The sequence below is a fragment of the Ahaetulla prasina genome, chromosome 10, assembly GCF_028640845.1.
Source record: "Ahaetulla prasina isolate Xishuangbanna chromosome 10, ASM2864084v1, whole genome shotgun sequence".
Taxonomy (NCBI): Eukaryota; Metazoa; Chordata; class Lepidosauria; order Squamata; family Colubridae; genus Ahaetulla; species Ahaetulla prasina.
The window spans coordinates 30,804,259-30,831,478 of NC_080548.1; the positions used below are offsets into that span (position 1 = coordinate 30,804,259).

The window sequence follows — 27,220 nt, forward strand, 5'->3', positions numbered from 1 at the left end:
CACAAATTCTGCCATATTAACACACTTTTAAAATCCAACATGCTTGAAATAAAGTTTCAGGTTAAGTTTCTCTTTAGTTTCAATGAAAGTCAATGAAAAAAACAAAGGTAAAACATTAACCTTATTTAAGAATTCAGAAACAAAAAACAAAAACAAAAAAGCTGTAGGACTGTCCAATCTTCCCTAGGGAGAATTGGAATCTTTGGAATTTAGTAAAGATGCAAAAAAAAGAGAAAAAAAATCATATGGAAATAAGATTTCTAGTTGGATGGAATTTTTCTTGTATTGTACCACTTGGAAGTTTCACAAACACCATAAATGACTAAGTAGCACCCGGAAGCTATTTTATATGCAAAAATATAACTGCAATAATGAGGGACCTACTGCGTACAAGTTTTTTTTCAGATTAATTTTTTATTTAACATTATTACCATACCTGCTGAAACCGATCCATTAGCTGTTTCTGCTGAGGAACAGGAACTGGGATTGTGGAGAGAGCCTGGAACTGATTTGACACCATCTGAAAGCTCCTCTGTTGTTCGGCTGTCAGGTGAAGGGTCTGGGTTGGGGTGGGCGCTTTGATAGGGCCTTGGGCAGGGAATTGTAACTGGAAATGGGGGGAATGAGTATGCTGCACTTCAGAAGAGGCCTGGATCTGGGGTTGCAACCGTGCCTGAGCCTCAGACTGGGGCTGGAGTTGAGGAGCAAGCTGAACCTGTAATGAGAGATGTGGAGGGGTTGCTACCTGAGGCTGTCCCTCTGGCTGGGCTTGTGGGGCTTGAAATGGTACCTGAGGCTGCGAGGGAGGTCGTAGGGGATGCTGGTTGGAACCATGAGGAGAGGAAGCAATCTGATTCTGGATCACATATAAGTTCTGCATCTGAGCTTGAGGGGTGCAAGACCGCGACAAGGGTTCAGAAGGCGGCCTGGATAAAGTCTGGGGCTGGGAAGGGGGTCTTGAGTGAGGCCGGGAAGGTGGCCGGGAAAGAGGCTGAGGCTGGGATGGAGGACGGGACTGGTGTGGAGACTGGATCTGGGAAAGGTGCGTGGGCTGGAGCTGGGGGCTTTCCCCCATTGAAGGATGAGGTAGTGAGTGGGATGGGGAAGCTCCAGGAAGTTTCTGCTGCCCTGAAGGCAACTGAAAGAGAGGAAGAAAAAGGAAGAAATAGAGGTAAATGGGTCGAGATACAGCACTCGCAAGTGGCTGAGCACCAGAATGCAATAGGAGGAGCCAACAGGTTACAAATCCCAGACTCCCAATTGTCAACTTACGAAAAAAAGACTTTAGCAAACTCTTTTTATTAAGAAAGAAGCAGTTTTCCCCCCTCTCTTGTTTCATTTCCAGTTTATTCTGGAAGAGATCCTGTGCCATGAAGGGAAGATTTCAAGGGTAGAATATGAAACATTCATGAAGAATATTTTTGATGCCAGCAAATTTTCTTTCAATATGTTGTTTTAAAGATGTGCCTTTTAAGATTATGGTGATGAAAATAAATCAATATTGAAATAAAATTAAAGTTACCTGGTCTTGGAAGGAAAGCAAGTTAAAACTCTTTAAAAAGTCTCTGCCTTTGCCTCCTCATAGAGTTCAAGCAGAAATCTAAGTCCAAAATGTTACATCGAGGCAGATTGCAACAGAGCTGCTGAACTATATTATTGTTTTCTGGGTCTCCATATCAGCAAGTTATGAAGAAGCTGGTTTTTTGTTTTGTATTGTTTTTTGCTATTTGATAACGGAGAAGGTTTTGTAGCCCTTTGCAAGGTACTTTGCTTCCCTTTCAATCTTTCCTGTCTTGGCTTCAAAACCTTCCTAGATGCTATTGAATCAACCTTAAATATTAGATACAAATAGTCCTCGACTTAGGACCACAACTGAGTCCAAAATTTCCGTTGCTAAGGGACCTTTCTTGCCGCAGTTGTTAAGTGGATTACTGCAATTATTAAGTTAATAATACAGTAAAGGTCTAAAAAGGTGATCACGTGATCCCAGGACACTGCGACTGTCATAAGGATGAGTCAGTTGCCAAGTGTCTGAATTTTGACCATAGGGATGCTGAAACAGTTGTAAGTGTGAGAAACGGTCAATGTGTCACTTTTTCTGGTGCCATTGTAATTTTAAACAATCGCTAAATGAACTGGTGTAAGTCGAGGACAACCTGTATAGCTTCAAGTCCCACTGTTATAACCTTGTTTTCGTTGCATTTCTATAATCTATTTTCATATCAAGAAGCCGTCTCAAATCATTATCTTTGAATCTCGGCTATACCACCCTTTTATACTAGGAAGGCACAGGATTTTACATTGCAATACTTTCGACATACGGGCTACAAGACACACTAATATTAAGAAAAGTCAAGTTCGCAAATCACATCTCTTTAAACAAACAAATAGAGATGCAGGTTTTAGTCAAAGAGAATAGTACCGTGAGTGCAACGCAGGGAAGACAGGAGAAAAGCAACAAAAGTGGTAGTAGCAGCAGCACCGCTACTACCAATTCCCGGGTTAGTTGGAATCAAAAGAGAAGCAAGCAAGAGCAGCAACAAGGAAAGAGACAAACAGTGAAGGCCACAGAGATCCAAGGAAGGGCAAAGACGGTTTAGCAGACTCGGTCCCACCAATCAGAAACTGGGATATTTGCCTGTTTCGGGACCACTTGGGCACATTCCCCGAACTCTGGGAAGACCCATATGACTCACCTTATATTTACAGCTGGAAGTTTTTGTATTAAGATGTATTAAGATGTATTAATACATCTTATTTGTATTATAATTTGTATTAAGGTAGAGGAAGCTAGCCTGTTATCTTGGGACATTCTGCAACTTCTATTCTTTTGCAGGTATTCAGAATCTTTACAATATAAAACATCATGTACCTTGGCTGTCCAGGACTGCATGTCATTATAGGTAGTCCTCGACTTATGACCGCAAGCGAGCCCAAAATTTATGTGGTTAAGTAAGAGCTTTGGCGCATTTTACGACTTTTCTTGCCAAGTGAATAGTTGCAGTTGTTAAGCCAGTAACCCGGTTGTTATGTGAATCTGACTTCCCCATTGACTTTGCTTGTCAGAAGGTCACGAAAGGGGATCACGTGACCCCGGGACACTGCAACCGTCATAAATATGAACCGTTTGCCAAGCAGTCAAATTTTGATCATGTGACCACGGGGATGCTGCAATGGTCTTGTGAAAAACGGTCCCAAGTCACTTTTTTCAGTACCTTTGTAACTTTGAACAGTCACTGAACGGACTGTTGTAAGTCGAGGACTACCTGTATTGACTAAGGCTGTACAATGCATCAGATTTGATTCCAAAAGTGTGCTTTCGAATGGAGAGAAAGGTGGATGAGCCCTCCGTTGACAGCTCTTTAGAGCAGCCACACCTGTTTCCGGAGTCCCATGGCTGCAGCAGAAGCTCCCCTGCAGCAGCTGCACAATCCAAGAAATGGACCCTTTAACAAACTGCTAGCGACTGCCAGATTGACGCATTTGCGCATTCCAAAGCCTCCTTTTCGGAATCTAATCCAAAGAACTGTGCAGTGCTACTCTTTCCTGTGAACTTACCGTATATACTCGAGTATAAGCCGAGTTTTTCAGCACGTTTTTTGTGCTGAAAAACGTCCCCTCGGCTTATACTCGAGTATATACGGCTTATACTCGAGGTTTTTTTTTTTCTTCTTTTTTTCACATTATACCGGATGGCGCAAACTTGGCGGGCTTTTGCATTAGCGCGGGGAAGCCCTGCCGGTGCAGTGAGAGGGCGGGGCGGGGGAGCCGCCAGCCTTCTCGGCTGAGGGAGGGAGGGTTTCCCCGACCGGTAGCTGCCTCATTTCCCACCCTCGGCTTATACTCGAGTCCCCAGTTTACCCCAGTTTTTTGGGGTAAAATTGGGGACCTCGGCTTATACTCGGATCGGCTTATATTCGAGTATATACGGTAATCTGATCTTGTTTTATTATTCAAAGTTTGAAGGATTTGCCATCTACGCTTATGAAGTCATGCAGTCCTGCCCGTATCTACTTAGAAACAATTCTGTTCAACTAAGCAGGTACAGGATTGCAACCTAAAAAACAACAACATACTGGATCAATACAAAATGACATCCTCAAAACTTCAGATTTCTGGGTATGTGTCAATTTCTTTTAGTTTTAAAAAACAATTGAACAAATTTGGTTTTTTTCTTCTGTTTTTATAGTCACTTCAAGACAAACAAACACAGTGGCTGTTTCCATATTCTTTTATCTACTCTGACTCTCTCTAAAAATATTTTTGCTTCATGGAACTACAGCAACACCAAGGAAATAAAATAAGTGCAGGAAGAAGTGAATGTTTATCTGTTTTGTTTTTTGAAATAATGTTTGGGTACAAAAGAATTTACCATTTTCAGTCAAATTATTTTCAATGTAGGAAAAATGCTTCTGTTTTATTTTTGTTTGTACGGCTATTGCTATGGGTGCTATAAATTTGAACGGGAGGAGATAATCTTATATTTAAACAGAAATATTTATCCTGATTGCTAGCCAGAAGGCAACTGTTCTGATAAGAATTTCCTCTTTGTATTATTCATACTATTTCCACAAGGGGGAGACTTCTATTGCAATAAAAGAAATCACGTAACCACCAACACCCAAGCCTTTGTTTTGAAGTGTGGGAGAATATAAACCTAGATGAGATGCTAATATTTCCCTCAGTCTCTCTCTCTCTCTCTCTCTCACTCACTCTATGTTCTGCACGGAGAATGTGCAGGACAAAGCAAGTAGGTGAAGGGAAAATTAAGAAGGGCAGACATGTTAGACAGGAGGAAGTAAGGCAGAAGGACAGGCCAAAGCAGGGCAACTTTACGGATCTGCAAACAGGTAAGGTCTACCTGGCAAGCCAGTGCCTGCTGGGAAGGGCCAGTCGAGAACTGTGGTACTTTGGAATCCACCGGTGGCAGGTTGTGGCTCTGGTTCAGCTCTCGGCTGGCAGGTGGCTGCAGGGCTGTGCCTACACTGCTGCTGACTATCACCGAGGCTGGGACACTGCTTGTGGTGCTGAGCGCAGTGGTGGCTAGGCTGTAGATGGGCAGAGGCATTGGCAGATGGGGAGGTACGGCAGAGTCATTCATACTGCTCTCCTGCTGCATTTTCAGAGCTGGCGAATAAAATTGCTGCTGCTGCTGCTGTTGCTGGCTCTGATCCTTCTGTAATCCAAGAGATTTAGCATGGACCATCTTCACATTATTTGCCCATCTTTAGCAATGCTGGTTATTGTTTAGATTCACATGTAAAAATGTTACCAAACTGAAAAACTTTATCAAATTATTACTCTCCTTCCCTGCTTTCCCCTTGGTCACAAAAATCAAGCTTATGTAGAAAGTCGCACCTGAAACTGTGCTCTGCGTAATTTTGTCACCAAAAATTATTTGGTAATGTACAAAAGCTCATAATTAATGGAAGCTACACAATCTACAGTATATTCACATTCAAATCAGACTCTGGCCCTTTAAAGAATGTAGTTTCTAATCACAAACGGATTGGAAAAGCAAACATATCCAGCCTTTTCTATTTACTTGCTGTGTGTAGAGAGCCTCCTGAAATTTGACCCAGGTAAACAAGTATCAGTATTACCTATGAGAGAAGGTATATCCTCACCTCATGTCTGCAATCTGCTAACTTGATTGTTCCCCTAATTATTAAATCAATTATGTGTCACTGAATAAGTGCTGACTCTTACTCTTTGTCTATATGACCATTAAGATATTTATATTTGTTGATTTAAATTACGTCACCTGGTCAGCCTTATCCTGATTCTCAAAAGGCTGAAGAATTGCGAGGGAAGATATGGTTACAAACAACAAGCTGTCAGAAAGAAGTGCTGAGCCTTTGGAACAAAGTCAAAGAAATGAAGTTTGCATATCAAGATTTGGGAATAAGGAAAAAAAAGAAGCAACACAGAATATAAAAGCTGCTATACTTTGTTAATACAAAAGCTGGCCTCTCCCTTTCCGCTGTTCTTCACTTTTACCAAGTGACCTGCAAAGACTAATCTTGAAGACTAGAAAATTTCCAAATTAGAGTAATTCAAAGGCTCTGAGTTGTCACGGCCACGAACTTTCTTGACTCTTTATCCACTCATGTTGTGCTAGTAAATTGGAGTACCCTTCAAGAGAGACAAAACAGACTAACCAAAGCAACAGGAAAAGCTGTGGTGCCAAGAATTATTTAACTTACCTGCTGTAGAAACATCTGCATGGAATCCTGGGAGATTACAGTTCCACTAGCTGTCTGGCCCAAAATAATCTTTTCAGGACTTGATGCCACCAAATTAGGGCTCGACTGGGAAGTCACGGGTATTTGTGCTTGTTGCTGAGGTGGTGGTGTTTGCTGCTGAACGTTCAACTGAAGCTGAGAAGGAGCAGAGGGCTGAGAGGTGGCCTGGACAGTTAGCATATTGGCTTGGTCACTGGGTAGCAGGTTGGTGCTGGAGGCTGACTGTGGCTGAATAAGACCAGGGCTCTGGCTGGTGGCATTAGGGGGGGCTTGTATGGTCACGGTTTGGTTGAGGCTCTCCGTGGCATTTAACATAGCCACTTGGTTAGGCAGAGTGACTCCTTGGATAACAGTCTGACCGCTCTGATTGATGGCCCCACCAGTCAGTGAGGCCGCAGCAGTGGGCTGGCTTTGAGTTGTCAGGCTACCAGCCAGAGATACAGGCATCTGGAAGAGAGTTGGTTGGCCCACCTGCCCTGGTTGCAACTGAATGGGTGCAGAAAGAATGTGAGCTGTTCCATGGGCATTCTGTGAGGTGAGTACTTGTCCCAAATTGAGCTGGCTTGCCAGGTTCTGATTGGTGAGAATTTGGGCAGGCAGTGCTTGGTTTGTTATTAGCTGCCCACCTGGGCCTTGGCTGGTGATGATGTGAGTTTGCCCACTAGGATGTGAGGTCGTCAGAATCTGACCACCCATGTTAGCCTGTAATGCCGAGAGCTGCTGAGGGATTTGAACTGTCGATGTCCCGGTGAGCTGGCCTGGGAGGAGGAACTGATTTTGACCCTGTAGCATAGCCTGGGGGACATGCTGTGCGGGGATAACAATGCTGCTGCCTTGATTAAGCAGATGAACACTCATTGGCTTGTTCAGAGTTTGTTGTTGTGGCGGTGGCTGCTTGAACATGTTGGCAGGCAGCCCTGGTGGGAAGCCAGAAAGCACCACATTCTGTCCCGCTTTGCCTGCCATGAAAGTTAAGTTCTGCTGAGCTTTCTGTTGCTGGAGAGCAGCCTCGTTTTGGAGGGTCAGCGTGGTGTTGTTGGGGCCAAAGGGTTTGGGGGTAATCTGGTACAGCTTCTGCTGAAGGACACCTGCAGGTTTGGGTTGAATCGGCGTGGGTGTCCGGTGAATGATGACATTTTGGGCTTGAACAAGTGGGCTGCTCAAGTTTGATGAGACCGTGAGCGGTTGGGAACCCTGAGCAGCCGATACGCCTCCAAACATTGAGCTTCCGTTCAGAGTGGTAGTGGCCACTGCTGGGAGGTTCTTCTGGATCACAAGACCGGCATTCTGGGGGGAGACGCCAGCGGAGGCCAAGGTGACCTGCTGTTGTTCTGGTGCCGTCTGAGTGATGTAACTTCCTACGGGCATAGTTGCCACTTGGGAAGACTGAACTTGCTTAGCAATGATCTGTTGAGCAGGCTGGTTAATTGCCATGACTTGCTGGCCAACAACTTGAATCTGCCCAATGCCCAGTGCCCCACTCGGGCTCCCATTGGGCAACCCTTGAAGATTGGAAATTGGCTGGATGGTGACATTTCCTAAGCCAACTTGTTGAAGAAAAGGCTGCACGCTGATGGCTTTGTTGACCACATCGGCCCCGACGGACTGCTGCACCAGTGCTTGATGAGTTAGGACAGCAGGTTGCTGTAGTCCAATGAGGTCAGCCCCACCGGAAAAAATTTGCGGGGTACCATCCGAGGCAGTGTGCACCACTGGTTGGAGCGTAGGGAGCTGAAAAGAACCCAGGTCGAGTTCTGCCTCTGCTTCCAGAGTCTGCTCAGTGATGTTTGCCTCCTGCAAACTCTGTTGGAGGATATCACATGGTTGATCTGAATTCTGTAGGTTGGCTCCACCTCCTGAAGGCGAGCCCAGAATGTCATCTTCCAAGAAGTCTAAATCAACACTGGTTGCGGGTTGGCTTTGCTCAGCGTTCAAATGATTGCCAGAGGTTTCTTGCACATGCAGCTAGTGTCAAGTGAAAATGAAAGCACAGTGAGAGTGAAATAAATATTAATGGAACAGAACTTGTGGATCTTTCTGTGTTCTGTAGTTTTATGTTTTTAGCATATAAATAACAATTCTATTACTCCATAACCTCCTCATGTTAATGACCTTTCTCTATTATTTAATGCATAAAATTTAATGGTTTAGTTTTCTTTAGATCTATGTTAGCTAGGTTTAGATTTCTCACATCTACTCAATAATTACCATGAGACAAACCTCTTTCACTAAACCCAGTTCTATTAGCCACACAGGAGAAAAGCTAGATAAAAAATGAAGTGGAAAAAACTGAGTGGTAGAGACAATTCAAGTTGAGGAATAGTACTGGGAAACTTAGTTAAAACCCAATCCTCATTCTTAGCCATGATTCTAACTCTTATCCACTTCCACCCCCATAGGCTTTTAGGCAACGAACAAAATGACCGAAGATCTGGTAGTACTACGTCTCCCGTGTCATACGATGTTCAGCTTTAGGCTTTAAAAATGAGGTGAAAAATACATACCCCAGCACCTTCAAAGAAGGCACTGGCTGCATCTCCTGTGTTGTCCAAGAGATCATCGCTGTCAATCTGTTATTAAAATAAAAATAAAAATACTGTTATTGTATGTAAATTCAAAGATGACGATATTTGAGGAATTGGACTACTATGGAAAAGAGATGAAACGGTATAAGTTTATCTGGATAAGATAATTTTTAAATTCCTGTCAGGAAACTAGGCACATACTTCCCTTATGAGGTGAAATTATCTGCCTCTTCACTTTAGTCAGGAAATAAACAGTTTATCCTCCTACATAGTAATTTTGTGATAACATTTATTTTCCACCATTCAAAGTTTCTGGAGTAAATAACTTCGAGAAAAGTCTGCTCAGATCATTAGTTCTAAGACTGGTACCATCTCAATTTTCTGCATCACTTTTCTTTTTAAAGGCACATAAGCCAAAGGTAATTATTGCATAGAGGTATTTGTTAAGTAAACATTTAATTTCATTTAAAATGAAGAATAAAACCTTACCTTTTCAGATCCATGTAAAAAATCATTCAAGGCCTGAGGATCACTGGAAAAATAGTTGAGATAAATTTGTTTAACGATGACTAGAACAATTTAATTTTATCTATTGTCTTTATAGATTACAAACTACATTAGTGTGCAACATTGATTTATTGGTATTCTGGCAGAATACACCTTATTGTTGCTTGTTGCTGGCAATCCTTATGATTTATATTGATATATTGACCATCAATTGTGTTGTAAATGTTGTACCTTGATGAACGTATCTTTTCTTTTATGTACACTGAGAGCATATGCACCAAGACAAATTCCTTGTGTGTCCAATCACACTTGGCCAATAAAATTCTATTCTATTCTATTCTATTCTATTCTATTCTATTCTATTCTATTCTATTCTATTCTATTCTATTCTTATATAGAAAGAAACACAAATATATGTATAGATAAGATAAAAGGATACACACACATACACACACACACACATAATTAATCTCAATTTTTACAAGTTAAGAGTGATTTCTTGGTTTCTCTCCTTTTACTTTCGACCACAAAAACATTTGGTTCCACTTATTTAGGATTTTAATTCTTAAACCATTAATAATATTTGTTTACATGAAATAGACTATAATATAAAATATTGTTCTAAAATATAACAACTAAGTTACTCCGCTTTGACCTACTGTTATCTAAAACAACATTCCTCAATGTTTGTACATCCAAATAATTCTCAGCATTCCAAAACCAGCTTGTTAGAAATTCTGGGAACTACATTTCTGGCATATATAAAGGATACCAAGTTGGGGAAAGCTGGTCTACTATTTTCTCGTACAACTGTTCCATCCAGCTGTCACTATAGACACAATTCAAAAGCTTCTGATTCCATTCTCACCTCCAAAAAGCTTAAGAAAAAGCCAAGTGGCATTCAGCCAAATTTCAGTTGGAAAAGCAACTAGTGGACACATAGGAGACATTCCAAGTTTATAGACCAAGCATGAATGAAAAAGTATTTGGTTGATATTTGTGAAAATTAACAGAAATAACTGACTAAATGCTTCGCTACAAGAAGAGTAGAAAAGAAGACTATATAAATCACATCAAGGGCAAATACTCACCAAATTACATCTAGCAAGCATCGTCCATCTTCATCATCCATGTCAACTGAAATGAGATATTGGAGTCTACATTAAAAATGGTAAGACACCATATACAGGCAGTCCTTGACTTCCAACAGTTTTTTTTAGTGACCATTGGAAGTTACATTGGCACTGAAAAAAATGATTTATGACCATTTTTCACAGTTATGACTTTTTCAGCATCCCCATGGAATATGATCAAAATTCAGGTGCTTGGGCACTGAGTCATATTGATGACGGTTGCAGTGCCCTCCGGTCATATGATCCCCTTTTGCGAATTTCTGACAAGCAAAGTCAATGGGGATGCTGGATTTATTAAACAAACATGTTATTAGCTTAACAGCTGCAGTAATTCACTTAACAACTATGGCAAGAAAGGTTGTAAAATGGGGCAAAATTCACTTAACAACTATTTCCCTTCGTAACAGAAATTTTGGACTCAATTGTGGTCATAAGCAAGGATTACCTGTACTGTGTTAAGACACTAGTTCAAAATACCGTAGCAATCTTCTACAGACATTTCTACTATTTAAGCTCTGCTAGTTCCAAGGTTTGGGGCAAGTTATTCTCATTTATACTTTTATTAACCTGAAAGGATTTGGGACGTCAAATTATTTTCTTATACTGCTTCTATCAGTTTTTAATACTCTGTGCAAATTAAAAATGACAGTTGTTGAGAATTATGGTACTTGGCCAATTTTGCAATCATGCATATGCTGCAACTAATCATTCTTTGGAACTGGCAATGCATCCATGCATAAATGATAATTGTGTCATTTTTTTTCTTCTGGTGATAATCCAACTACATTTTATTAAATGTACAGTATTACTACCAAAAATTTCTAGGGGAAGACATTTTGGCTATATTTATTTCTTGTTTGGCAAAGATACTGTAATGTTTTATGAATGTTTAAGACAAAAGCAATATAAAAGAAATTATTCCCATGCTCAATCCAAAGCAGCTCACATTAAGAACTCAAATTTTCAATTTAAAAATCATTCCAAAATAAAAAAAAAAATAGCAATCAAACAGATCAACTATTAGAAGTTGTTTTAACATCCTAGCTCAAACGTCTCATAATAGGTATGTTGCCTTGAGTTGACCAAATATATAAATACATGAAAGGGAAAGGCGGGATAAAATAATATCTGGACAATACCAGTTGAAATTAAGCCATTTTTTCCCAATGGGGAAAAAAATTGGCAATTGTGAAAGAAAGTTCTCATTCTGGAGAAGTAAAATATTCATATAAAAAACACTTATTTTAAACAGATTGAATTATCTTCTATAAATACAGAAGGAAGAACTGCAAAAATTTCACAATGCTTCTGGAATATTGAGTTCTACAGCAGAAACAAAATGGATACTTAGTAAGGTATAACAACTTGCTAGGTATAGGTATGCTGTAATCAAAGTTTTGAACGCACAAATTGTTTTCTTGGATATATACTGCACTCAAGTTTTAAAACTAAAATGTGAATTGGATTCAAGAAGTAGGTTCAATCATAAGTCCATATCAAAATGCAAAGATAAACACACTATCAATGTTAATCTTAACCTGTAGAGCCTGTTTAATATTCTAATCAAGGAATAGAAACAGACACACAGCATATACATCTAGTATGAGTGATGCAGCATTTGTTGGACTTCATTCAAAACTATGCACAGAAGAAATGCTTCAACTTGCAGGCCACGAAGTGAGTGATGCCAAGTGCAGTTTTCTGACACACACCTCCACTTTATCACTATAGAAAACACATCTCCTTGACACTTGAGTTTTGCCTGAAAGACAAGCATCCTCATTACTACTTGATATAAATCAGGCTGGCACAATACATGTCCCACCAAACAGCCTCGTGTGGCCTGCCGGCATTTTAAAAAAAGTCAGTAAGTTCATTGCTGCTGCTGCCACCTTAAAAACACTCTGCTGAGCCTATCCAAGTCTCTATGCTTAACTACCAGCTTGCTAAACAGCTGATCAGAGCCCCAAGTGTTACTTTGTGGATTCATGATTAATTTATCAGTGTCGCCCTTTCCCAATTCCAAGTCATGAAGGCCTAGTGTATTCCTTGTAGAATTCTACAACTAGTGTATCTTCTAAAATGACTAGAAATTTTTTGGCACATTTAATTTTTTTTTTTACCTACTTAATAATGTTTCGATACCATTAAACAGCATAATTTTAGACTGTTAACTAAAAAAATCAGAATGATTAAAATATTCTATCACACTTCCTATCAACAATGGTATTTACCTGAAAAAAAGACTGCTTTGACATCCCTGGATGGGATTGTTTCTGAAAAGACAAATTTACAAAGATCCATAAAAATGACAACTTGGTAAGTTGTGTTTCTTTATTAGCTGATCAAAAAAAGCATGGGAAAAAGTATGCTTAGTAAACCATGTGGATGTAGTACTAGCAAACAAACTAAGTGCATTTTACTTTGAAATTCACAAATTTGCTGGATACAGGAAACAACCTTCTTTGCTGTGAAGAATGTGACATGTTTATTGTCTTCTAAAGGACAAAAAGAAGTGCTTTTCTACTTGTGTTACACCTTACAACCACTAATAATGCCTCTAGAGTTTAGCATAGCCCTCCTGATCTTAAACTACAAAAAAGTCAGGAGTAAGCCTAGACAAGTGTTTCTCAACATTAGTAACTTTGAGATGTGTAAACACCCTAGTTCACAGGTGTCAAACTCAATCGTGTCACGTAAAGTCACGTGACGTATCGCAATGGTTTTTGCCTTTGCGGAGCTAGGGTGGGCGTGGCCTGTGTGTGATGCATCTGGCCTGCAGGCTGCCAGTTTGGCACCCGTGCCCTCGTTGGTTGCTTTTTGAAATCCATACATCCCAAAGTTGCCAAGTTTGAGAAACACTGGTCTAGTCCTTGTGTTTGGCTTCAGAATGCTAACAGCTCCAAAGCTCAGTTCAACTTAAAGAGTTCCTGCCCCTCCCCACTAGAAGAAAGAGTCAGTTGTAGTTGCAACAACTCGGGCTAAATAGCAAGGCAAGCCTAACGCATGCATCCATGTTGTGGTAATGGCAAAGTAGTATTCAAGCTCAAATACTTAGGAGAATTCATTTCCAAATATACGATATACTTTTTTCTATGCTCAAAATCTGGTTAACTGTGTTAACACATGAGGTGTGGACATATTTACATACACCAGTCAAAGAGAAAAGGTTTGAACAAATCCTTTTGATTTAAAGGAAGAAATGCATATATGTATGACAGTAAATTTTGGTACATATTGAGTAGATGTCACCTGTTCAGCTGACATAATCTGCAATACAGAACCTACACAAGCCACAATAAATGGTTCAGAGTAAGATTCTGTGAAGCAAGAGAGATGTGCTCTATTCTGGTACCAGTGACTCAGAAGATTTTTCATGTCACCCACTGAAGTAAAAAGTTATATCCCCCACTAGTTGTACTACATTATAATCACTTTCTTATTCTCACTACCATCATAGTTCTCTCTCTTATCCACAACATCAGCCTGATGGATTTCAAATCTTTCCTACATGGAATTTTTGAAGTTGCTTTTAAACTACAATATCACCTCTGAATTTCAATAGAAGCTAAGGAAATGTTGGGCAATTAGCAGATTTCTGCATTTAACAGCAAAACAGCTTTTTGGCTGATAGCCTTGCTTAATACAACAATAACCAATCAGGCCTAATGAATATGAGCTCTCTTTTGCCATCAAGTAAGGAATCTTCCTCATCAGAGATTCAACGTTAACAGAGCAATAACATTAAATTTACTGGAAAAATCTGGACTAAATAAGAAATCTAGAAATTACATAATCTGAATGAAATAGTAACATTGCTGCTTATATCAAATGGCAAGATGAATGTGCATAGTGCCCAATGCACACTTCTGCAGATGTTGCCACATCAACCCCCTCTAGCATAATGAGAGATGCTGGGAGATGTAGCTCAACTATATTAGGATGGCCACATATTCTGCATTCATAAAATACATACTGTGGAAACATTTGTAGAGCAAAGCTTAGCTCTTGATTTAAACCATTCAGCTCAATCCTTTTACACTTGCCATGTCCTGGTGTACAGTAATCATCCCAGTATCTCTCAACCCAGTGGAAGGAAACTGGTATCAGAGGAAACCAATGTGGAAAAACAAAGATATTAAGATAGTTCAGCAAAATTCAGAAATTTTAGTCACCATAATTATTTCCTAATATTTTGGATGAATATTCATTAGTAGAATAGAAGTATCAATACAAATATATTTACACTTACACAAAGACAGAATATTTAGATATAAAGGGACTTAAATTGCCAGAACATTTGCCAACTGACATAAAACACCAATTTACAATCTGACACTACTGATATTTTATTTCTTAAGATCCATTTTTTTCTTGTTTTTCCCCCCTAACTTTTAAATCTAAAGAAATTTTAACAAGCACAGAGCACCCATTAACACATCCCAGGGGAATTCTTTTTCACTTCATGTGAAAAGGCACTTTACGATGTCTACATAAAAAGGTGAATAGTAAGCTAGATAATTATCCAGATACTGTATTGAAAGGAGAGCTCAGCAAAATAAAATAGATGATTGAGATCATATAACACATTTTAGAAAAGCAAAATTTCCCCCTCCCCCACAGAAATGTTCTCTCTTTCCCAAAGCAAAGTTCTATTTTTTTTTAATGTGGCAATGCTTTCTTGTAAACCAGCCTTTAGCAAGGCAGTGGCTGTCTCTCTAATAGTGTCTCCTCACCCTAGCACATTTCCCATGCATCTATACTAAGCAAATCAAAACTTTGGCAGTCAAATCAATCTGGGTTCATACGGACCCATAGGTTATACAGTACAGCTAGCAATTCCAAGGAGAAGTCCAATGAGCTGCCATAAATGTCTTTCTTTTACACAAAGCAATTCCATTACATAATAGTCACAGTTATGTCTCATGTTCACAGAGACAAAGAAAAGCTGTGTTAAGTATTGTGGAAGATGTGCAGTTGGTTTGGTCTGCAACATTTGTGTACAGTGGAGCAGATACAGTCCTGAAGGGAAATGTGCTCTATTAGCAGACGCTGCTCTTTTGAAAGACAGCAGAGTAGTTGTCCTACGTCAACTTTCCACAAACGGACATTCTTTGGATATGCTGGATTCCAGTGCCCATCATTTTCAGCCATACTTTTTTGGAAATGATGGGCATTAAAATAATTGTCTGGATAAACATCCATTTTATGGGGCAGGGGTTGCCTCTGAGTCAGTTTTTGACTCTTGGTGACTGCCTGGATGAGTCCCTCTGATTTTCTTGGCAAGGATTTTTGGAAGTGGTTTGCCATTGCCTCCTTCCAAGGGCTGAGAGAGAGTGACTGGCCTAAAGTCACCCAGCTGGCTTCATCCCTAAGGTAAGACTAGAATGCAATTTCTAGTCTGATGCCACAAAAAGTCAATAGTTTTGCTGAAAAAGTTAGGATTTAGACATTTCTAATTTTTCTCAAGAGAAAGAACCAGATACACACCAGATCCTGAAGCCTTTGAGTGATGTAATATACAGCTGTAAAACCCTCAAAGACTAATTGTGTCCAAGGAAGCAAGGATAGCACATGCTAACTGGTTCAAAATTACGTGGGAACATGTAAAATATTAATATCAACAGTATTTTCATTTTTCTATGTACAAAACGTAAACAATCAGGGTCATTAGTTAGCACCTAGCCAATTTTGTTTAATAGCAACAGTAGTGATACATCAACTGTGATTTCCTTTTTTCCATATAAAAAAGCAATGTTAAATAGAATAATTTAGTCTTCAGCTGTAAATGCCACACACTACTATTACTGCTAGCAAAACCAGAGATTTTTAAACCACTAACTATCCAAGACCTATTACAGAACAACTGATATCCGAGGCACCATTTCCTATGAATTGAGTGGTTGCTTTCCTCCAAATTCATATTAAAAGAATCACAGCATTGCTCAGGGCAACATGATATACAGATGCAACAATGCATGCAATCAGGTCCCAGAAGACTTTTATGACAAGCAGCTCTGGAGCTCATGAGCCTTACTGAAGGGAGAACTTTGTGCATTCTCATTTTAAAATGATCTTGCATGTATTCTGAGGCAAGAAAATGAAACACCGAGACTGAATTGCTATCATAAATGAAACAGAAGCCTGGTTTAGTTCTGTTTCTAGTTTTCACAGGTACTGCAGAAGAGATGCATATCTTGAGTCATGATCAAATGATTTCATACTCACTAAGCTTACATGTGCAATTACATTTCGGTAATACATTGTATAAACTACAGCAACAGTCATTAAAGCCAACCAATGATATCTGTGGCTTATTCGATGCCGGGTTATTTTAGGTCAAAAAGTAACTCAAAAGAACGGAAGTCATTATGAAAGAAAGGAAGTATGGTCATGCTAGCCCAGATACACAATACAGAGCCAAACAGTTTCTTTCTTTAGAAATACAGATCCCACAATAAGTTATTTTCAGATGCAAAAATATAGTCCAGTCAATGTTAAAGTTACTTTATTTATTTTTAATTACTGCACTTTCTCCCTTTTCCCATTATTCCACAGCACACCCTGTGACGCCATTGTGCCCTTCCAAGAGTCCATGGACCACAGGCCTAGAGTAATTTGTCTCTACACATCTAGAATTCAGTTGTCAAGTAACCACTAGTTTTCACATCTCTCCTCAGGCAACAACTTCTTTCAAGGCTCTTTAAGATAAGCATTTCTTACAAGTAGTCCTTGACTTATGACTGTAAGGGAGCGTGATCAACCTCATTTTACAAACTTTTTTGTGGTAGTTGTTAAGTGAACACCATGGACATTAAGTGTTGGTTTTCAGCAAAGCCATTGTAAAGTCCAGTCACATGACTGCAGGGGGGCAGGACCATCAGAACTTTGAAACGGGGTTGTAAGTAGTGCCAAGATAGGTCTGTTATAAGTTCAAAAGGTCACTAAGCAACCAGTTGTAAGTTGGGGATCACTTATACTGTCATCCATTCCCTAAGAATTCAGATAACATGCGGAGTCCTCTTTCAAAAGGCAATGACCTCCTTTAGCAGGAAGAACTGAGCCGGTTAGAGACATACCTTTACACTGGCGTTTAGAAAAGCTGCAGGAGAAAAAAAATTAGATTGGACTTTTCAAATATTCTGTACAAAGCACAGGTAGTCCTCACATTATGATCATAACTGATCCCAAAATTTCTCTTGGTAAGTGAGAGAGTTGTTAATTGAATTTTGTCCCATTTTACGACCTTTCATGACACAGTTTTTAAGTGAATCACTGCAGTTGTTCAGTTAGTAACACGGTTGTTAAGTAAATCTGGCCTCCCCATTGTCTTCGCTTGTGACAAGGTCACAAAAGGGGATCCCATGACCCGAAGGCACTGCAACCATTATAAATACAAGCCAGTTGCCAAGCATCTGAATTCTGATCATGTGACCATGGGGATGCTGCAATGCTTGTGTGAAAAATGGTTGTAAGTCACTTTTTTCAGTGCCGTTGTAACTTCAAATGGTCACTAAATGAAAGGTTTCAAGAACTACCTGTAGATGTCTTCCTTCAATTTTCCGCAAATGCTAGAGATATCAATGGCAACAGCTTATTAAGGATTCCATCGAGTTGAACTGGGCTGCTGACTACACGAACACAGGTGTGTTATATATATGAGATGGGCAGCTATATATATGGGATAAATAAGTGAATAAATAAATAAAATACCACTTTCATTTTGTTGTTGGGAAGCCATTGTTATTGTCACTGTCTTGGTTGTGGACATTTTTGTTTTCCCAGTCTAACCTGCATCCTTGGAATTTCCATGTCATCTCCAATTTAATTACTAATTGGCTCTGATCCTTCTTAGCTTTTGAGATCAGCCAAGAGTGGCCATTCTGGTGTCATTTTCTAAGCCATCCAGCTATAAAGGAAACCGAATTTGTAGGACCTAAACACTTTTTATTGGCCACCATATTTTTAATTCCATCTCCATCAGCATCTCGGACCCAGTAAGATGTTCTATACTTTATGCAACAAAAGTATTTCCTACAAATACAGAAACAAATGTCTGTAGAAATCGCAATATTAAGAGTAGTGCATGGAGATTACATATATGTATATATAAGTATAAAAGCACAAGCACACCATTCTGTACATATTGCACATTCATTTCAAACCTTTTTCTTCTATGTAGTCTGCAATTGAGAGTCTCTTATTCAAGGCTTATCCGCCATAAATAAAATTTCAGTACAAGAAGAGATGCTCTTTAATGGTAAAAATCCCCTGCTTCTATTGAACAGTTAACATAAATACACATATCTAGAAAGAAGACAACTACCAGAAGAGTCCGGGTTTTTTTTAAAGAGCTCTGAATGGAAAGTGGATAGATTATTTTTCCCCCCAAGCTTTCATTTTAGCAATCTTATTAGATCCTACATAAATACAAAATTGGCAGAAAAGCAATGAAGCTTCGAAGATGGCTATCCATTTATTACAGCAAGAAACTGCAGGAAATATGCAAGCCATTCCAAACAGAGGCAAAGAGCTAGCAATATTCTGTAGTATTTGCCTTTTCAGTTAAGCGGTATAGTCTATTAAAAATTACCCAGAACGCCACCCGCTGTTTACACTTACATTCACCTATCAGAGGTTTTATTTTTACAGCTCTTCTGGAGGGGTTGATGAACAATGAGCATTGCCTGGGGCCAAAAAGGCTTCCCCATTATGAAAACCCGGCATCTGGTATTGTGTGCCAACACATGGTGTGTCATTCTTCCCCCCCTCCCCCTCCTTTTAGCTTGGCTGGGATTCATGTCCTGACCAATAGCACTAGGACTGAATCACTGCAGATCTCTAAAGCAGCAAGACTGCCTGCCGAGTGGCAGCAGGGGGCGAAGAAGGGACTGAAATGCCACTATAACCACAAAGGGTTGTTGAGAAAGGGGGTGTCTTTGGTCAGAGAAGGAAGAGATACAACAGGCTACTAATGATTGTTTTGAGAAAAAAGAGTTGCACTTATAATGGACTGTTTCAAGGAAGTGCCAGGCTGTTTATGTAAGGAAATTATCTACCCTGAAAATTAGATTGCCTTAAATCAAATTGGGAAGACAAACAGATTTCGAAGAGACTACAGCTTTTAACTGACCATTTAGGCTTTCAGATTACACAAGACTCCTCAACAAGTCAAATGACAGTACAGATTTCAAATAAGGGACAGGCTCAAGAAGGGGCATGGAGAGCAGAATACCAGTAAAGGAAAATATTTTTAACTCGGGATTGAAATGAGGGGTCCTTGGTGCTCTCTGAATTTGGTTAGATTTATGCAGACGTTTCATTACCCAAACTAAGTAGCATCATTAAACAGAACTGCCACTTGGCTGTCTGTAGAAGCAATCAGGGCAGAGAAACACTGGGGAGTTGCCACTCTTAGTGCCACAAGGAAGATACGAATAGTATATCTCAGCTATGTTTGTCCACGTTCATTCCTCATTGATCTCCAGTGGTGTTCCAGACATATCTCAAGCCATTTTATTTCTCTCAACTCTTCTATGAATCATGGAAAATGGGTTCGGAGATTGCATGGATGTGAGACAAGGTATCAGCCTCTCTCTTATTCCAAGCAATGACTAGAGAGCAGTGGTGAAATGTAAAATTTGTTACTACCAGTTCTGTGGGCGTGGCCATTTTTTTTACTTTTAAAAGCATTTTTTTCTACTTCTTCCACAGAAGAGGTTGTAAAAATGCTTTTAAAAGGCTCCGACAATCCCAGCTGAGTTCCCTGATCATCAGAGGCTTTTGTTTTCTTTTAAAAGCATTTTTTTTTGCCTTTAAAAGAAAAAAAAGCCTCTGACGATCAGGCAGCTCAGCTGGGATCATCAGAGCCTTTTAAAAGCATTTTTTACAACCTCTTCTGCAGAAGAAGTTGTAGAAAAAATGCTTTTAAAAGGCTCTGACGATCCCAGTTGAACCATGGGATCATCAGAGGCTTTTTTTTTACTTTTAAAAGCATTTTTTCGGCCTCTAATGATCGCGCAGCTCAGCTGGGCATGGAGGGGGGGGAGGAATTTTTGCTACCGGTTCTCTGAACCACATGCCACCATCACTACCAGATCAGGTGATCCGATCCGAACGGGGAGCATTTCACCCCTGCTAGAGAGTCTCAGTTGTTCCATGCAGCAGACCATGATGGTGAAACTATGGCACGTGTGCCACAGGTGGCACGAAGGGTCCTCTCTGCAGACAGTCCAGCCATTGCCTCAGCCCAGCTCCACTGTGCATGCGCATGCGCCTCCCGCTGGCCAGCTGATCTTTGGATCTCTGCTGTGCATGCGTGGGGCGCATGCATGGGTAGGTGCAGGTTGGTGCAGGCTTTCCAGGCCCAAAATGGGGTGCGGGGGGGGGTCTCGTGTGGCCCCCTGCACCCATTTTGGCTTCCAGGTTGGTGTAAGAGGCTTCCAGGCCCAAAATGGGACGCGGGGGCCTCACACAGCACCCCATTTTGGCTTCCAGGTTGGTGCAGGTGGCTTTCCAGGCCCAAAATGGGACATGGGACGGCCATGAGGGCCCCCCCTCCCGCCCCATTTTGAGCCTGAAAAGCCTCCTGCACTAACCTGGAAGCCTAAATGGGGCACGGGGGGGGGGACATGCCCAGGAGGGCTGGGGTGCATGCATGGGGGATGCTCATTCATGCACGGGGGGTGCTCGCATTTCATTTTGGGGGTTCGGACATGCACGCGTTCTCCTGTGGTTTAGACACTTGGCACCAAAAAGCTTAACCATCATTGGTCTAATCTAATAGATTCAGCTTTCCTGTGGGGGAAGGGGAAGGCATCAAAGAATCTCATGGTTACCAGGACATAATCTGATCCTGACCACAAAGGGGACCACAGCTCCCCAAATTCCAGTCCACTTTGCCACTGCTCTGTCAAGAAAACTGGATCAGGTGTATACTGTGTTGGAAATAAGCTCTCAGCCATCACCATGATCCCGAACTTCTGAGCCACCTCAGACCCATTCCCAAGGAAGGCAAATTGAAATCCATAGCTTAGAGAATGATGTCACCAACCCTGAGATGGAGTCAAAGAGGTCAAACAAGGAGATGACCATGCAGCAAGGAGTAGTTCATATAGCTCCTATATTCATATAGCGTGTCACTATATGTACTACAGTTCACAAAGTAAGCCCTGGGAAACTTGGTGTACTGAAAAACCTAAAACTGCAACACACAAATATACAGTATGTGGGAAATGACACAATTTTATAGTGACCAATAACTTGTCACTGGACTTGTAATATTTATAGCATAATTAACTTCTGAAGATAGCCGGAATGTTAATATAAACATTGTTGTTGTTGTTAGTTGTGAAGTTGTGTCCAACCCATCGCGACCCCATGGACAACATTCCTCCAGTCCTTCCTGTCCTCTGCCATTCTCTGGAGTCCATTTAAGTTCACATCGACTGCTTCAGTGACTCCATCCAGCCACCTCGTTCTCTGCCGTCCCCTTCTTCTTTTGCCCCTCAATCTTTCCCAGCATTAGGCTCTTCTCCAGTGAGTCCTTCTTTTTCATTAGGTGGCCAAAGAATTTTAGTTTCCTCTTCAGGATCTGGCCTTCTAAAGCAGTCAGGGTTGATCTCCTCTGGGACTGATTGGTTTGACTGCCTTGCAGTCCCAGGGACTCGCAGGAGTCTTCTCCAGCACCAGAGTTCAAAGGCCTCAATTCTTTGGCGCTCAGCCTTCCTTATGGTCCAACTTTCACAGCCATACATTGCAACTGGGAAAACCAGAGCCCTGACTACACATACTTTTGTTGGCAGGGTGATGTCTCTGCTTTTTAGTATGCTGTCTATATTTGCCATAGCTTTCCTCCCCAGGAGCAAGCGTCTTTTAATTTCTTGGCTGCAGTCCCCATCTGAAACATACAACTAACGTAATCTTGAAAATGCTAGCAACAAAGTATAAAAGGAAAATACTACCAACATGAAAAATATTAACAAAGCTAAAAGATGTTACATTACACTTTATCATTGTAAGAAATGTTGCACATTAAACACATTACTGAAATAAGGATAATGGCCTCTTTTTGGACAAATAACACAGCCTGTCTGCTGTCGACTGTAAGGGTGAATCAGCCCAAATTTTGTGCACGTGACTGCAGGGGCACTGCAGCAGCTATAACTTTGAAACAGTAAATAGCTTTTGAGTGGTCCTTTGTAACTTCGACCTGTCATAAATCAAGGACTACCTGTAAACTAAACATTTGATTTGGGGAATTGTCCAGAAACTAGACTGTTACATGTTTCATGTAAGAATTAGGGCAGAGGCATGGACAATTAAAAATGCCCTAAGGCACAGGTAGCAGGACATTTTGGTACACTTGAAAAGGAGCGGAACAGTTCAGTTCCAAATCCAAAAAGAAGCAGGGGCTAATGAGATAGGAAGATTGGGTGCAAAGATTCTCTGAATTCCATATTCCTAAATACTTTATGTTAAGCATATGCCTATAGAGAATGCCTTCACCTTTATGTGACTCTGTTTATCAGTCAAAATATATTTGACAGTGTCCTAGGAGAGTTATGAAGCTAGACTAATTAATGGCTAAAAAGCACCTAGAAGCAACTTGGGAATAAAGGTAATACCTGGAGAGAAGGTATTTTTAGGATGATAGTTTCCATTTTAAACTCTAACAACAATGCTGAACACTAAGAAAGAAAAAGCTTAACCGACAGTATAACAAGAGCAGAGTAAACAACACATTTTTATTAACTACCTCCGCACAGTAAAAAATAACTTTCTGAAAGTGTAATAAACAGGCAAAATGCAAAGCTAACTTGTTCACTAAAGTGCAAAGAGACAAACACACTTTAATTTATAGGCATAAATGTACTTAGATGGTATCCCTTAACACAGCAGATGCTATTGTGAAATTATATGCCCTTATAAAAAAAGTAAAAGGTAAGGGAATCCCTGCAGATTTTACTCCACAAGTTGTTGCTGACTATATGGGGAGGTGCTCATCTCTGTTTCACAGCCTTTGAGCCAGCACTCTATGAAGATGTTTCCGTGGTCATGTGGCCAGCATGATATCACAGAGAGCAGTTACCTTACTACCATAGTGGTACCTATTTATCTACTTGCATTTGCATGCTTTCGGAACTGTTAGGTTGACAAGAGCTGGAGTAAGAATGGAAACTCACCCCACCACATGGCACTAGGCTCCAGCTGACAAATCCAGTGTCTGAGCCACTGTACCTCCCTCATATGCCCCTATAACATATCCATTTAACCGGAAGTCAGGCAGTGGTGGGATTCAGCTGTTTCTGTCCAGATCACACGAACTGGTAGCGGCGATTGTGGGAGGCTCCGCCCACCCGCCTGGACGTAATGTGCGACTACTACAAAAAGCAAGCTGGGTTGGTATAGTTTCCTGCTTGAGCAGGGGGTTGGACTAGAAGATCTCCAAGGTCCCTTACAACTCTGCTATTCTAAATTTCAGGGACTATACTGTTTCAGAGGGCAGGTATCACAACATACTTCTTGGGTCCCTCTAGGGACCATTGTTTGCAACCCAACCCAATTTGAAATCATCTCCCTATGACCTGTGCAGAATGCACTGCAGTAGCCAACCTGACAGGTGAGCAATGTAGTGAGCAAAGCATGATGGTGAGTAACATCTACTGTTTATTACTTCATTGCACTTCACGCATCACTTCATCAATCTGGGATAGAGATACCAGCTGAATATTCACAGTCTATTGATGGTATCTAATGCCATGCTAGTGGAATTGGCCATGTGTCATACCCTAACCTTAGACCTATACTGTAACTTTGTGTGGAAGTTAAACAGGAGACAGGGGGGCGGGTGTAGAGCCCTGAGAGACTATAAAACAGGGGCATGGGGCTGGATCTCTGTCCACATCAATATTTACAGAAGGAGGAAACCCACTGTAAGACTGACCTCCCCTCCCACTCCTAAATCCCCAGATCCTGTTCAGAAGAATACCATGATTAATGTTACCAAAATCTGAGAGATTAAGGAGAACCATTATGCTCCCACCAACAATCATTAATGCAGTCTGAGTACAGGTAAGCCTCAATTTATAACTACAGTTAAGCCCAAAATTTCTGTTGCTAAGTGAAACATTTCTTAAGTAAGTTTTGCCCCGTTTTGCCACCTTTCTTGCCACAGGTGTTAAGTGGATCACTGCAGTTGGTTAAGTAGCTAACACTGGCATTCCCATTGACTTTGCTTATCAGAAGGTCTCCAAAGGGGAACACATAGCCCTGGGACAGTGCAATGGTCATAAATATGAGTCACTTGCCAAGCATCTGAATTTTGATCACCTGACCATGGGGATGCTGCAACAGTCATAAGTGTAAAAAACGGTCGTAAGTCATTTTTTCAGTGTCATTATAACTTTGAATAGTCACTAAATGATCTGTTGTAACTTGAGAACTACCTATCCTGTGCCTGAATCTGAAACTCTACTGAAACGAGCCCTTATAGTTCTCATTAACGACAATTTGTTTAAATTTGATTATGTGGAACATAGCTATCAGATTTCCTTGATTTTGAACACCAAATGCTTGTTCTCCTTATTTTTCATCCGACCCTAAAGCCTGACTGCTATCTTTCTGGCCAGTTTCTCCAGAAGACACAGCAAAGTAAGTTCACTTCTTGGTTTTCCTCCCATAAACATATATGACAATCCCCAGTGGAGTTTTCATGGAAAGAGCTTTCACAGAGAGCTGCAGCCTTTAACTTTGCAGAGCAACAATAAAACAGATAGAAGGCTCACATAAAAAGCACATATGAGATCAACTTAGAAAGAGGAGGAACTGTCTTCTCCCTCTATTTTGTCATGTCCTAAAGAGCAGCTAATACAATACTTCAATCTCTCTTAATTTCTGTTAACAAATAAAAAAAGAAACCTGAAGAAATTTTGTGTATTGTTTATAGTTTGTTTTCATTTTACTTCCCCTCATTCAATGCCTTAAATAATGACTTATAGACACTGTGACTAATGTGTCTGCAGTTTATCCATATGCCCCAACTCCTACACTTGGGAGTCTCATCTACTCATGCTATCTGGCTGCAATAAGCCAGTATTTTTGATATCACCCTGTAAAATTTGCTGCATTATTTATATGATCCAAAAGTACAACTGTGCTAACTTATTCTTTGTAAATATTCTTCGGTACAGTATAAGCTTTTGGGGGAAGTGTGAAATGCTGTCACAAAAATCTGAGGTATTCCTGGCATGTCAGGAAAGGATGGGAAATATTCATATGCCATACTAAGGGGAGAGGGGTATTTTATCTATTACATTTCTCCAAATTAAAATTAGCTATGTTTAAATGTTTCTTTAAAAATTATGAAATCTGAGAAGCCACAATCCAGAAATTACTTGTGAGTAAATAATTTCAGGACAACCAAAATTTTGAAGCAAAAAAGTTATTAAAAAAATATATCAAGAGGCAAAATAGGGGCTCCTATTTTCTAAACAATTTGCTAAATTAGGAAGAAGACAAGAGCTTAAAGACAAAAACATGGAAAAAAATATTTGCCTGGGGTTCTTATTTCACCTCTTCTTTATTTGTCAGAACAGAGGAGAACATATTTCTGGCAATAAGAATGTTTAAATGTTTCAGTAACAGCTGTGCAAATGTACACAGAATTGACTGTAATAATATGAGGAGCTAGCCACAGTTTTCATTCTACTTAAAGCAAGGGGATGCTTCCTGCCAACAGTAGCTCTAACTCAATTTATGATGCAATAACATTCAGTGTTACACCTATTTTTAGAACTCACACCCAGAGACACATCACACACTTGTGAAACAAGGAAAAGTCTCCTAGAGGCACCATTTGCAATAGAATTGAAGCAACTTCTCAGTTTGTAGTGCTTTTTTTTTTTTGTGAAGTAGAAATGACACTGATAGGAAGAGAACAGCCAAAATTCCTGGAAATCAGCTGCTCTATACATTTTAACCACTAAGTGTGGAATCCCAAAGTATCAATGTAAAATAAAACATGCTGAAAACACAAAAACATATGGATGTTCCAAGTGTCGGTTCTTATTCTGCTTTCAGCCATTAAACAGCAATAGGCAAAACATGGCTCCAAAATTACAGGTAATAAATCCTCGACTTACGACCACAATCGAGCTCAAAATTTCTGTTGTTAAGTGAGACATTTGTTAAATGAGTTTTGTCCCATTTTACCACCTCTCTTGGCACAGTTCTTAAGTGAATCACTGCAGGTGTTAAATTAGTAACACAGTTAAGCACATCTGGCTTCCCCATTGACTCTGCTTGTCAGAAAGTTGCAAAAGGAGATCACATGACAGTGGGGCACTGCAGCCATCATAAATATGAGTCAGTTGACAAGCATCCAAATTTTGATCATGTGACCTTGAGGATGCGGCAATGGTTGTTAAGTCTGAAAAATTGTCATAAATCACTTCTTTCACTGCTGTTGTAACTTTGAATGGTCACTAAATGAACTGTTATAAGTTGAAGACTACCTGTAGTGTTCACTGAAATCATATGACACTGCTGTGTTACACAAGTCTCAATTGGAGACCTGCTGTTATTTTAATTCTACAGAGGAAGCATACATTGCCTTTCTTATAAACAATGAAGGTGGTTGTGATTTCCCTATGGGAAGGCTATGAAAGTTGGGCAAAGCTTCAAAATTCTGATAATTCTTAGAGTTAGGAAATTATTTTTTCCATAACTTCTGCAACCAACAAGTGGCCTCTGAAGGCTAGAGAGTGGAACAATTTGCCAGGCTGAACAATTTGCTCATCTATCTCAGCAT

At 40.3% G+C, this 27,220-nt stretch overlaps 1 protein-coding gene across 4 annotated transcripts in view; it reads right to left on the reverse strand.

Annotated features, from left to right (window-relative positions):
• BICRA (BRD4 interacting chromatin remodeling complex associated protein) overlaps positions 1 to 27,220 on the reverse strand; it is a 66,604-nt gene that overhangs the window by 12,003 nt on the left and 27,381 nt on the right. For 2 of the 4 annotated variants that reach the window (XM_058195079.1, XM_058195077.1), the window contains 7 exons: positions 12,645 to 12,686; positions 10,369 to 10,414; positions 9,260 to 9,302; positions 8,750 to 8,815; positions 6,207 to 8,210; positions 4,862 to 5,176; positions 437 to 1,138 (listed from right to left, as the gene is read on the reverse strand). In XM_058195079.1, the coding sequence (XP_058051062.1) occupies positions 437 to 1,138; positions 4,862 to 5,176; positions 6,207 to 8,210; positions 8,750 to 8,815; positions 9,260 to 9,302; positions 10,369 to 10,409 (3,171 nt within the window). In that variant the 5' untranslated portion in view covers positions 10,410 to 10,414; positions 12,645 to 12,686. The remainder of the gene's footprint in view (positions 1 to 436; positions 1,139 to 4,861; positions 5,177 to 6,206; positions 8,211 to 8,749; positions 8,816 to 9,259; positions 9,303 to 10,368; positions 10,415 to 12,644; positions 12,687 to 27,220) is intronic. The other 2 variants (XM_058195078.1, XM_058195080.1) reach the window with 2 other exon arrangements.